At 40.1% G+C, this 14281-nt stretch overlaps 1 protein-coding gene across 1 annotated transcript in view; it reads right to left on the bottom strand.

Annotated features, from left to right (window-relative positions):
- Nucleotides 1–14281, bottom strand: part of oca2 (oculocutaneous albinism II) — a 328581-nt gene that overhangs the window by 112724 nt on the left and 201576 nt on the right. Inside the window, exons 16-18 of the mRNA XM_052026515.1 lie at nt 5534–5681; nt 3998–4055; nt 1404–1512 (exon numbers count right to left, since the gene is read on the bottom strand). Of these exons, the coding sequence (XP_051882475.1) occupies nt 1404–1512; nt 3998–4055; nt 5534–5681 (315 nt within the window). The remainder of the gene's footprint in view (nt 1–1403; nt 1513–3997; nt 4056–5533; nt 5682–14281) is intronic.

The following is a 14281-nucleotide window of genomic DNA, read 5'->3' as shown; positions in this document are numbered from 1 at the left end:
TCATTAGCACAGCCCTGGTTTTCCCCCAGTGGAGTCAAATCACACAATTGGACCCTGTACCTAGAATCAAGGAGTAGTAATCCAGCTATAAGTGTATGCTTGCTCTATAATGATGACTGCTGGCTCTGGGTGTCAAGGACTAGCTGCGGTTGTAAACAGTTCCTATACTCCAGAAAGCTCCAGTAGGTAACAACAACTCTCGCTCATTGCCTCTAATCTAAGCAAGCAGGATGCAAGATCTGAAACTGTTGTTCCTGAGAGAAACGTTCACTGGACATTCTAGAGGGCCCAAAATCTCTCACCCAACTTACAATGTATTAGAGTCTCTGCACAAACAGATACGTATGTCTTACCTCACTTGATGAAAATGCTGAGATACACATTGACACAGTAGAGGCAAGATTCACATTAGCAACTCTGTGGCCCCCTTTTCCCTCTACCTTGGTGAAAATCAAGTCAAAGGAAGTGGGCAGAGAGGTTCCCTAGCCAGGATTTCCTGCAATGCATACTAGGTGGTTAGATCAGTGAACAATGAATGTTGAGGCCTTGGACTCGACCTCCAAAAAAAGACTGAGTTCCAAAGGCAATGGTCAGCCTTTTTATAAAGAGCCAGGGATGTCCTTGGTATTTCTTTTTAAAGAGGTACAGCCCATCTACCTACTTCAAGGAGCTGAGATGCACTTCAAGTGCAGCAGGCATATTTAAGTGTGATGACCTCCACCTATGTCCATTAATGTGATTGAGGCCAATACCAGCAGCTGCTGACAAGATTGCAAGAAGGCAGATAACTACCAGCACCAGTAGATTTTCAGCCCTGCTATCATCATTTGAAAAGATGCAAAAGATGAAAAGCAGTTAAAGTAGCTTCAATATAATACTTCTTAAAAAGTTAAAAGAACAGTTAAAACTGGGAAGATGCCTTGGAGAAGTCAGTAAGATAAGGGTTTGCATTTGAAGGAAGCACAATCATCTCTAATGACTTGCAGCCCCTTCTTTGACCAAATGCTTCCTTCCAATGGCTCATCGTTGCATGTCACAGCAAATTTAGCAAATGGAATATACGGATGTAGAGCAAAGAACTAAACAGAAAGAGTTGACAGTACACTGCAGTCTACTAGTACTGGACTTCCCTGGAATGGAAACCAGAAGAAGAGCCAATGCAATTATTGGACAAACAGAAGAGCTGGAAGTAAAGCAAGAGCAAAGGAAGAAAGAATGCAGAACTCCTGTCAATGACATAGCCAGGAAAACATGCTAACCGAGGAGATGAGGAAAAAGGCAGAAACCAGTGAAGATCACTCTAGTGAGTTGGAAAAAGAAGGGAAGTGCATACTAAAGGCTGCATCTGTGAGAGATTCCATACAGATCCAACCACCCCACCGTTACTAATAAGTCTCACTTACCAAGATCGAGATGGATGTTGGAGACAAATGAGTTGAGAAAGAACATAAGGATAACAAATCCCAAAACACTTGAGCATTTCACCAGTAGGGTCTTGTCCATTATCCTGTGCTGCAAAAATATAATCAATAATAAAAAAAACTTGCTGAAAAAATTGCAGCTAACTTTATAAATTCAATGGGACAGAAAAGAAAAAAAATCAAAACACATCATAAGATCTCAGTCTCTGTGCACAGGTGGTAAGACAGGAGTATCATCCAGGAACAGATCCATCTGCTAATCAGTAATTCTCCACATTCTTCTGAAAGACTGAAAATTAATCTTCGATCATTTTAATACTGATTTTTTTTAAATGGTAACCCAAAACTCAGAGCAGGCATTTGCCCCCATCTTATGGAGAATTCTGTGATGTTTCTTGCCTTACAACTATTAAAAAGATTTTCTTTGCAGGAAATCTCTTCATGTTACAAACACTTTTTAGTGCCCAACCAATCCCATTACTTCTAAACTTCCTGATCTCCAGTGGTTATACAGCAACATTAGCTGACACAAATGAATAAAAATAGTATTATCCTGGCTGTACTTTAGAATTAACCCTGCGTTTGTTTCTTGGAGCGCTAACTCGTGTTCGATGCTCCCCGAAGTTAATTTTGTGTTTGATAGAATGAGTAACATCTGTGGTTAAAAAAAAGATGGCAACCAGTTTTTATATTTTTCTTACCTTGCGGTAATTCGATCGCCTAACAGCAGGGGAGTTTTGGGAGTTCAATGGGATAAGAAAATATTAAAAGTCTCTCATCCATCTGTAACTTGACTGCAATATCCCCTGCCTTTCAATTTGGTCCAAAATGGACTATTTAAAGATCATGATGAGGCTGAATGTCTCCTCCTTTAACCCCCTTGCCAAGTTTAGTGCTGTCCAGCTGGATTTGTTCCCCAGGTCACAGAAACCCTGGCTCTTGGGAAAGGAGAGTTCCAAACCATCAATTGCACTTTCATGCCCTCAGAGTAAACAATGATCTATCCACCCAGTAGCCCAGTTATTTTCCAACACAACAGTCTTACCAAGTTTCCCCAAGGGAATGATTGGTAGGGCATAGTTTTAAGGTAATGGGTGGGAAGTTCAAGGGAGACGTCAGAGGGAGGTTTTTCACCCAGAGGGTGGTTGCTGCATGGAATGTGCTGCCTGGGGTGGTGGTGGAGGCTGAAACATTGGTCAAGTTCAAGAGATTGTTAGATAAGCATATGGAGGAATTTAAGATAAAGGGATATGTGGGAGGAAGGGGTTAGATAGTCTTAGGTGTGGTTTGAAGGTCAGCACAACATGGTGGACCGAAGGGCCTGTATTGTGCTGTATTGTTCTATGGTTCTATGGAAATATTTACAAGGCCCAGGGAAAGAGGAGAAATAAACTGGTTAGCTCTTTTAAAACACAATGATAGCCCCAAAAGCTCTTTTCTATTTTTGTTAGAGTCTGGGAAATTTAAATGCAATCAGTGACATATTAGAAGAACTAGTTTCTTATGTGCTCAGTAAGGTCCTGGACCTAGATTTTTCCACCACCATTTTAATGGATGCTATATAAATGATTGCCTTCTGATGGATGAAATGATCCCTTCAAGATGAAACAACAAGAAACTACTATTACTATTAATGTCCAACGGTATAAAAGAGAAGACTAGGGGAAATCCTGGAGTAGGAATTCACTGATGCTGAGTTTAGAGTTCAAAGTCTTGAGGATTGCATGTGGAGAGAAAGACTGAGGGAGATTGGGAGATTCACAGAGATTAGACAACACACAAATTATAGGCACTCTGGCACAACATATTTTGTTCCTTAAGAAACTTAAGGACAAATGTCCACAAGGCAGAGAATCACCAAGGATAAAATGAATAGAAAAAAAGATAATTAACAAAAAAGGTGCAGGACCCTTCATAATGCAATCAGGATAAATGCCTAAGGGAGAAAGAATGATATATATTCACTGTCTCAAACCTCAAAAGGAGCAAATAGTTCTTTCTAATCCACAAAAAACTTTGTTGTTTATTACATTTATATGTTCACAAACAAGGAATGATAATCACCGTGTAGTACATTTAGGAAACAGTAAAATATCAGTTATGTTACTGGACTAATAATCTAGAGACCTGGAATAATAATCTGAACACATAACTTTGAATCCCATCACATCACGTGGAGATATTAAATTCAAATAATTAAATAAATATGGAATAAAATGATAGTAACAATTTTTTTTGAAAACTCAATTGGTTCACTAAGTTCTTTTGGGAAAGGAAACTTCCCATTCTTAATTGTCTGACTCCAGACCCTGCAACGTGACTGACTGTGAAATAACCCACAAGTCATCCATTTCAAGGGACAACTATGGATGGACAATAAATGCTGACCGTACCAGGGACATCCACATCCTGTGAATTAATAAATACTTTCTATAATCTTAAGCCTTTCACAGGAGTCACTCGAACAAAGAGTGAAAGAATAGTTCTTCTCAGATCAAGTTGTAGCATTCTAATCCATGAGAAAGAAAGCAATGATTTAAATTAGTTGTAAGAGGTAATGATAAAACCTTCTTTACCGTTTTCTGCAGTTCCTGTATGTTTGTTTCCCAGTTTTTATCTTCTTGTGAAATTTCTCTGAAAGAAAATCAATGTGTCCAGATGTTGAACTAATTCATTCAGATCAAATCAAGTCAAAGACAACCTCTATCTAAGACCTCCATAACCATATTCCTAAAAATGTCAACAAGGATAGCTAGTTAATATTCCTGAATACATCCAGCCTTGCTCTAAAGAATTCCCATTTATATTCCTTGAAACATTAAACCTTATCCAAGGATCCCCATCTAATCTCCCTGGAAATATTCTTCATCTAATATTCCTAAAACAGTCAAACTCTATCCAAAGATTCCCCAGGTAATATTCCTGAAAATGTTAAACTCTATCCACATATTCTCATCTGGTATCCCTAGATATAATCAAAGTCTACCCATGAATTCTATACCAAACATTCTAACTAATTACTAAGTAGGTACAGTAACATAGTAGTTATCTTATGGGACTAACAATCTGGAGACACAGACTAATAACTGGGAAATGTGAGAGCCATAGCAGTTTATTAATTATATTCAGTTAATAGAATGAAAAATGTCTAAAAACCTGATACCAGGAATGATTACTGGGAATCTGTCAACTGAGCTATTGAAGTTCTTGAAGTAACCAAAACAGCTCCATTTTTGGTGAGGTTGGAGATGATGGTGTAGGGGCAAGAAGTCGCAGATATAAAGTTTTAGCCAAGAGATACAGGGTGAGGAAGAACATTTTACAAAGTGAATGGTAATGATAAGGAACTTGCTGCCTCAAGAGTTCTGGAAGCAGAGACAATGATTGATATCAAAAGAACATGAGACAGGTACTTGAAGGGAAATGGGACTGATGGTATTGCTGCACAATTGATCAGCCGAGCAACCTCCTTCTGTGCTGTTTTGACTCTATGATAGGATGAACTGCTTCCTTCTGTGCCATGAATTCCAAACCTGTTTCTGTGAGTCATTGTAAAAACCCATTTGATTCACTCATGCCCCTTCAGAAGTGGTAATAACAAAAGCTTGATATGTTGTTGCAGTGAGACTTAGAAATACTGTGGGCTACCACCTCAGTGCTCCAGAGGATGTGAATGTTTAGGGCCATCAAACCAAATTTATCAAGCTGACATTATTTCCAGGCAGATTCAATAAACAGATCCTCGAAGCTAACTGGTTTCAGAAGCAGGGGCAGCTGGCAGGTTCCAACTCTACTTTCTCCTTGCTACGCATTCGTGAGACAGTGAGAATTAAATCAGTGTGAAACATGGCTTGGTTAACAGACGCTGGGGGGATTGCAGTGGAAGCTGAAGTGATGAGATCGGATATGGAGCATAAATCATTTGTATTTAAATGCAAATCAGTAAACCATCCTAAAAGTCACTCAGAATTGATGGTCTTACTAGAGCTGGAAAGAATCCCAGCGGGAGCCTTCTCTGCAAATAACTGATCAAGCTTTACATAGACTACAATTTCATTGCCATTCCCTATCCCAGCCAATGAAGCTTAACACAAAGGGGAAAAAAAACAAACCTTTGAAAGGTCCTAAGCTTTTTCCCAAGCACGTTCTCCAGGGTGAGAACCTTCTGCATTAGCAGACATTTTACTGCAGTCTCTTCACGACTGGCAGGGTTAATGCGCTGAGCAGTGAGCCTCCAAACATGAATCTCATGCTTCAGCTCTGGAAAAAAAGTACAATAAATAAACAGAAGAAATAAACAAAAACACAACAGAACGATTGAACACTCACAGGAGTCAGTAAAGGTACTTACACAATAATGTTTGGTGTCCTCATGCACTTGTGAAATAAAGTTATAGATACAAGGACTTCCCCAGTACCTCTTATCTGCAGAACTCCTTAATAAAAGGGTATGCAAGTATAGTGACATTGCTACTACCAACCAGAGTGGAGATGATTGGGTAATCCCCTTGTCAATCAAGCCTGGTGGCCATATTGCCTTGCACACAATTTGTATGTAATTATACAGCACAAAACTCACTGCAATTTGCTGGGAAATAGCACAATTATATTGGGAAAAGTTCCATTTCCTTTCTTCTCTAAATGGATTCTGTTTACTGGGCAAATTGTTTGCTATGAGACCAACCTTAAGCGTACCCCCAACGTAAAATGGTAGAAATACTTAATGGGTCAGGTAGGATCTCCAAGGCATTGATAATTGGTTTATTATTGTCACATGTACCAAGATACGGTGATAAGCTTTGTTTTGCACGCCATCCAGACAGATCTTTCCAAACATAAATACAATGAGGTAGTACAAAAGGAAAAACAATAACAGAATGCAGAGCAACACAAAGGCACTAGAGGAATTCAGCAGTTCAGGCAGCATCTATGGAGGGAAATGGACAGTCGACTGGGTCCAGATAAAGGATCTTGACCTAAAATGTCATCTGTCCATTTCCCTCCATCGATGCTGCCTGATCCACTGAGTTTCTTCAGTGCCTTTTGTGTTGCTCCAGATTCCAGCATCTGCAGTCTCATATGTCAACAGAATGCAGAATAGAGTGTGGCAGTTACAGAGAAACTGCAGTGCAGGTAGACAAATAAAGTGCAAGGGCCATGATGATGTAGACTGAGGGATCAAGAGTTCATCTTTATTGTGCAAGAGGTCCATTCAAGAATCTTATAACAGAGGGATAGAAGCTGTCCTTGAGCCTGGTGGTGCATGTTTTCAAGCTTATGTATCTTCTGCCCTACAGAAGGGGGGGAAGAAGAGAAAACATCTGGGATGGGTGGGTGGGGTCTTTGATTATGTTGGCTGCTTCCCCGAGGCAACAGGAAGAGTAGACGAAGTCAATGGAGGGGAGGCTGGTTTTCATGATAGACTGGGCTGTGTTCACAACTAATTGCTCACTCATAGCCTATTATTGACCCTTCGCTACACTGAACTAACACTGTGTTATAAAAAGATACAGAAACTACACACTCTGGAAATCACATAAAGTATAGAGAAAATACACTTCATCATAACTGAGCCAGTTCTACCCACATTGTGAACCCAGCTTTGGTTCCAGTTTATTTCCAGCACTTTATCTTTTTTACTTCTACAACAGTGTCTGTTGACAATACTGTCAGTCAATCAGCTATAGTTGGGGGAGAGTATACATTTGGACTCATATCAAACAGCCGATCACACAGTAAACAAAGTGAATGTCTTCAGAAAGATAGTCTATTTAAAGAAAGGAGAATGCAGAAGTTGTGAAAGAAACTACAGTAACTTCTCCCTGTAAAATCAGAGCAATTTTACCAGTGAAGTGCAGTGCGCAGAGGATGGTTCTATGTACATTGGGTGCTTTATTTCAATCTCAATCAGTCACAGCAATGAAGTCTGTTTGATTGACAATGAAGTTGCACAATCATCTTTACTGTCATAAAAGGGCTGTCATATACAACTTTTCCATTGCCTTCCTCAATCCACTTACAAATCCTGTTTAATTTCTAATGCAATAAATCCCACATTTTAATTTTACTAAATGTTTGAGCAAGCTGTACTGACCAAGAGGAATTTTGAAAAGTGTGCCTAAGAGTACAGAGTCATTAAAATGAAGAAACTGGGGTTGAGATAAAAATTGAAACTGAGTATCTTGTCTGAAAAACAATGGCTTTGCCTGGAATAAATCATAAGTTAAAATAATCAGTGCCAATACTAAAAATATGCTCAAGTAGTGATTAGATGTGCTGCTTAAATGATGATAAGGTAGATGTAATCAATGACAAAAAGCTTTTGTAACCCAATACCTTTAACCATACTGCAGTCCCTGTGGAGATCATCACCCACAGAGAGTACTGTTCTGAGAATTCATCCAATTATTCCAATCATGCTGTGCTCAAGTGCACATTTCCAATTTGGAACTCTGTCACGGAATCACCCTTCCAATGTTTTCGTGGCATTTTGATTCCTTTGCTATCACTCAACAAGATGAATTCAATTCTTTAATACATGACAAAGGGAGAATGCAGATGACAAATAACTGGAAATCAATTCTCACTGAGCTAAATCTAAAGACATGTAACCATGGTCAAATTGTGTAAAACAATGAATATAACTAAATTAGGACATATAATTTTATCAGTTATAAATGAGATATTTAAGTATTAAATACCATTTGCTAACTGTTTTTTGGATATCTGCAGGAAATCTTTGGTAATGTTAATCCTTGTAGCTGGCTTAACATCTCACTGCATTAAAAAAATCTCATGTCCACTTGCAATCATAAATCAGTCACCTGCTGAATTGGTCTTTACGTCAGTGGAAACAATTTTACTTTATCTGTCAAATCCTCTCATGAAGTAGACTACTTTTAAATTTCCTCTTAACCTTCCAAAGGAAACAATTTCAGTCTTTCCTGTTGTTCCTCATAAGTCCCTCATCCCTTCTAACTTTTGAACAATTCTTCTCTGCATGCTCTCCAAGGCCTTGAAAGGACAATAGAATTGAGCACATCAGTATTTTTCCAAATTCACAAGTTAAGATTGATCAAAAGCCTCTCTAATCTTGCATTGATATCAAATTAAAAATCACTTTCACTTAATTCTGTGAAAACTCAAGAATACCATGTAGAAATTAATATTTCCACAATGCAGATGTAAAATTTGTTATAACATATTGCATTCAATATTTTCAAACAGTACAAGACTGTGTTCACCCTTTAGGTTTAAGTTCTTTGTGGTAATTAATGCTTCCAAAGGGAAGGATTACTCTGTTTTGAAAGGATTCGAATTGATTATTGAACAAGAACTTCACAGAACTGATGTTCCTTAATGACATGTGCTGTATTTCCTCAGGAATTGTTTACTACATGAGTGATCCCAGATAAAAAATAATGGAGCTGAATTTCATTGAGTTAATGTTTCTTGAGTAACAGTGTAAGCATCTATCGTACTTTACTTTTCTGTGCAATATAGATATGAAAATAATTTTATATCAAAGCATACGAAATTAAAATTACATTTTCACAGCAGATGTTTCATTGGCCTTGTTCTATTCCAAAGTAATCACATTGATCTAGATGATTAAGAGATTCCAGGTGGAGATGCTATGAAGTACCCTTGCCAAAATGCTTCATTTAATCGGTTTACACAGAATTATTTTCCAGTCTTTGTGGAATGGGACATATCAGCACTACTTGCTTGAATAAATCTTTCACTGGGGAAGTTAGAATATATCTCATAAAGCCAAAAAAATGGCTAGCAGGTCTGAACAAACCATTGGTATTCAGCCATTCACACAGAAATACGTCCTGGACTTATGCGTATCCACTATGAGTTGGGAGTTTACTGGACGACAGATGCTACCACATCTGTCAACCCTCTCCACTTTGATGTTAATGTGAATCCAACAGTGGAGCCCAGACTTGCAGGGATCTTCCAGCATCACGCAGAGAAATCACCACTCAGACCTTATGATAGGTGAGGTCAGAGACCTCATTCATTTAACTGGAGATTTTCAGCCTGAAGAATAGGGAAGGTAATATATTAACATTAGTTATTTTATGTAATGTTCATAATGATATGCAGTTGAATAGGCTGTATCGCGCTGATTTTCAGCCAGCAGTCCTGTGGAGAACAGTTGGCTTCAGTGTCCAGGTTTGACTTCTATACCTGCACATTGCATCCCAGATGTCAGGAACATGCTGGAGGTCAGTTCCTGGTGCATCAGACCTCCTACTCTGCTAATGAACTCAACAGTAAGACCAGGTGTGGAGCTCAGCCGTGCTGAGAGGCTGGATGCAGAGGCATATGTGGTGCAACTTCATTCATTGTGGTGGATGCCAACATCCCACTCCCATACTGACATGTCTATCCATGGCCTCCTCTACTGCCACTCCAAGGCCAAACATAGGTTGGAGGAACAATACCTCATATTCTGCCTTGGGAGTCTCCCACCTGATGGCCTCAACATTGATTTCTCTAACTTCCGGTAACCCCACCCATTCTTTTGCTTCTTCCCCCCCCCCCAACTCCTTTGTCTTCCCTTATTCCTGTGGCTCCCTTCCCTCGCCTAGATGACCTGCCCATCTCCTCTCCTCCCCTCCCCTCCCCCATCCTTTATTCCATGGTCCACTGCCCTCTCCTACCAGATTCCTTCCTCTTCAGCCCTTGGTCTCTTCTACCTATCACCTCTCAACTTATTACATCTTCCCCCCCTTCCCCACCCATTACCTTCCTCCTCTCACTTGGACTCGCCTATCACCTGGACTTGCCAGTGTAGCGATTAGTGTAACACTATTACAGCGCCAGCGACCTGGATTCAGTTCCCGCCACTGTCTGTAAGGAGTCTGTATGTTCTCCCCGTGTCTGCCTGGGTTTCCTCCGGGTGCTCCAGTTTCCTTGCACATTCCTAAGACGTACAGGTTAGGAAGTTGTGGGCACGCTATGTTGGCACCGTAAGCATGGCGACACTTGCGGGCTACCCCCAGCACATTCTCAGTAATGCAAGAAGATGTATTTCACTGTGTGTTTCGATGTATATGTGACTAGTAAATAAATATCTTATCTTATCACCTATCACCTGCCTGCGGGTGCTCCTCCCCCTCCCCCCACCTTCTTGTTCTGGCTTCTGCCCTCTTCCTTTCCAGACCTGATGAAGGGTCTCGGCCCAAAACGTCGACTGTTCATTCCGCTCCATGGATGCCGCCTGACCTGCTGAGTTCCTCCAGCACTTTTTGTGTATTGCTCCAGATTCCAGCATCTGCAGAATTTTTTGTGTCTCCAAAGTGCAGGTAAGTGTTTTGCTTTACTTTATTCAATCTTAATTTTTGTAATTAATTTCTATGTTTAAATCTTTTCAGCTATTTTTTAATGTCTCTGATTATCAGACACATTTAGAAGTAGTTCAAATGTCCTTCAATAGCAGCAAAACATCATGAAGGTAAGTCCAGGTTGTGGTACCTCAGGATCTAGTACCTGAGCCAGAGTCACCACTTGAAGTTTGGTCCAGTTCAGGAGAGTGAGGCCTGAGGCTCAATATGACCCATACATCTGAAAAGAGTAAGTGTGCCCTTAGAATCATGTTTGGTGCAATGGCAAGGAATAGTCTGGATTAAGCCAATGTTGGGGGGTGTCGGTGAGGGGTGGGGGGGTGGTGGGGGAAGGAAATGTTGACGTTTCAGGTCGAAACCATGCATCAGGACTAAGAGTGGAGAGAGGAAATTGCCAGGATAAAGAGGATTTTAAATAAACTTTGAACTCCAGATCTCCAAATCCACCTTGTCATGCCCCATGCATTTTATTGATCTACCTGCACTGCACTTTCTCTGTACTTATAACACTATATTCAGCATTCTGTTTTCCTTTTTATTACCTCGACATACTTCTGTTTGGAATAGTCTGTCTGGATGGCTTTTCACCATATCTCGGTACATGTCACAATAATAAACCAATTCAATCCAATTATTATTTTCAATATTTAACAACAAGATTAATTATTGCATCAATTTTATTATTGAAATGCTCCAAAATTTCAGGGACATTTAAAACTGTTGAACTGCTGCATAGCTTTAACAGGAATCAAAGCACAGCTTTAATTTCTACATAAGCCTAAGCCTGATGCGGTGTTCTAGGGCAGAGCCTTGAAAATATATCACCTGAGGCTTCTTACCCTCCGGACAGCTGCCGACATCAAGATCAATCTTCTAATCTGACATGGGTGAGCGTAGGTAGGGAGTGACTGCGGGCAACAATTTGAAGGCAGTGAACCGTATCCAGGTAGATCCTGCCTTAGGCGTTTTAACTTTTTTTAATTCTATTTCATATTTCCAACATTTTTGCTTTTAGATACCCTGCCCAGAGTCAGTGGTAAATACATTGTTTGTACCTTATCAGGACATTACTAGATTAATACAAGGATGCAGTCTAGCATTTCTCTAGGCAATTTAAAATAACTTTATCATTAGTTTGCTGATCCCGTGTGCAACTGGTGTTACACAGAATGAAAAAAATTAAGAGTGCTGCTGGAAAGATGGAGCTGCTAATTTCATCACGGATTAGATCAGCTAAATAGGGACGTTGTTATAGAAACACGATAAAAATATGTTCCGATAAAACAAATGGCTCAGTCTTCAATACAGAGATATAATGTAACACCAAAAGGTCTTTACTTATATTTTTTAGTACAATTGCAGGCTCTAAGGAAACCTTTAGCTTTTTAAATAGTCTGAATGCATCCGCTGTCTGTTGTTGACCGTCAGCCTGATACATTTTCTCTCATTTGTGGCTATCATTAGAATGTGGCACCATGTCCCCAATTAAATCCCTCAACAGCTGAGATTTACGTTATTACAATCTGTGATGGAAGGGTGAAGTGAGAATAGACTTCAGCTGGTCTCATTAGTCTAAAGTTCAGGAGTCATCAGTCGAATGAAATGCAATTTGCAGGAGTCAAAATTTGTCGTGCTGTATTTCAGCATGAAGATATAAATAGGGCACATAATTCTAGTTTTTCGTTTCACATTCACATCTGGCGTGTGTGATGATATAAATCCTTTTAATCTCTTTAACTGTACTTTCAAATCACAAAATAGAATGGGAAAATCTACTTATTTATTTCCTACTTTCAATTTCTTCAATATATCAACCAGTTCAATGAGCTCAATGATTAAGATGCCTATTTTTCTTCATTTAGTCCCAAGACTATTTCTCTTCACACTCTCTTCACACAACCGTGTGTTTTAGGTTCTTTCTGGCATAGAAATTTGTCCAAACTGTTTGCATCTTTTTCTGAAAGTTCCCTTCTGACATATGGCTCAAAAGCTTCTCACCAACAATAGTTTATTCCATTTACTTTGCTATCTGTGCCATAATTTTCTGCGTGAGTGCAGAATCCTGGGTCAAACATTGAACTGAAAGAAGAAGGTGCGTTGCTTCATGTTTCTTTTCATTTATTATAACTTCACAATAAGGAAGAAAGTATCCAATAATACCTGATGCTTGGGAACCCCCCATCAGATATGATGGTAAATATCAAATCCACCACTTCCTCAGGATCCCCTGGCTAGATCTAAAGCTACACTTGAGAGGTCAATTGACCAAAACCTTTGAGTTAGAATAGATTGAGGAGAATGAAGAATAATTACAAAGAAATTTCAATCTGTCTCAAAGTATGGTTAAGGTAACAGCACACTTACGCTCCTCAGGGTAATATATTAGGAGCACATCAGTAGGACTCCAGTAACATTGCCTGCAATTTTAACTTCCTACCCTCGTAAACTTGAGCAGGCCACAGTTAAAAGCAAAATTGTGTTAACCCTCCTCTGATTCCGCTGCCTTCCCACCACATTATCATGCCATTTTCAGTGGAAGAAAAAGGCTCCCACAGGCTTTACCATTGCAACCCAGTCCAGAATCTCAGTCAGGGGCCTGAGCAGGGGACAACTGGCAGCTTCACTATCAGGTCAGGAGAGACCCAGGCAACTAATTTCTTCTATACTTCCTTCTGTGTTATGAGGAGTAGAAACACCTTGGTCCTCCTTTACCCCAGTCAGCCCCACCCTTCCTCTGCTCGGTGTGGATCCTGGCTGCAACCTATTGCTGCCTAAATTCTCGGTCCTGCCTTCAGCCAGATAGTGGAGCCAGTTCAACATAGAACATAGAACAGTACAGCGCAGGAACAGGCCCTTCGGCCCACGATGTTGTGCCAAACTAATTCAACTAGTAATTAAACACCTACTAATCTAATCCCTTCTGCCTACTCAATGTCCATATCCCTCCATTCTCTGCACATTCATGTGCCTATCTAAGAGCTTTTTAAATGCCTCTGTCATGCCTCTGTCATATTTGCCTCCACTACCACCCCTGGCAGCACATTCCAGGCACCCACCACTCTCTGTGTGTAAAAAAAACTTGCCCCACACATCTCCTTTGAACACCCCTCTCACCTTAAATGCATGCCCTCTAGTATTAGACATTTCAACCCTAGGAAAAAGATACCTGCTGCCTACTCTATCTATGCCTTTCATTATCTCAGTGAGTGAGCTAGGGCTTTTCTCTTTGGAGAGAAGGAAGATGAGAGGTGACTTGATAGAGGTGTACAAGATGATCAGAGGCATATGTCAAGTGGACAGTCAGAGACTTTTTCCCAGGGCAACAATGGCTAACATGAGGGGACATAATTTTAAGGTGATTGGAGGAAGATATAAGGGGGATGTCATGGGTAAGTTTTTTTACACAGAAAGTGGTGGGTGCGTGGGACGCACTGCCGGCCCAGGTTGTGGGGGCAGATACATTAGGGACATTTAAGAGACTCTTAGATAGACACATGAATG

This window comes from Pristis pectinata, chromosome 11 (assembly GCF_009764475.1).
Source record: "Pristis pectinata isolate sPriPec2 chromosome 11, sPriPec2.1.pri, whole genome shotgun sequence".
NCBI classification, from domain to species: Eukaryota; Metazoa; Chordata; class Chondrichthyes; order Rhinopristiformes; family Pristidae; genus Pristis; species Pristis pectinata.
Note: the sequence above shows the minus strand (reverse complement) of the source record. Positions and strands in the feature narration are given on the sequence as shown.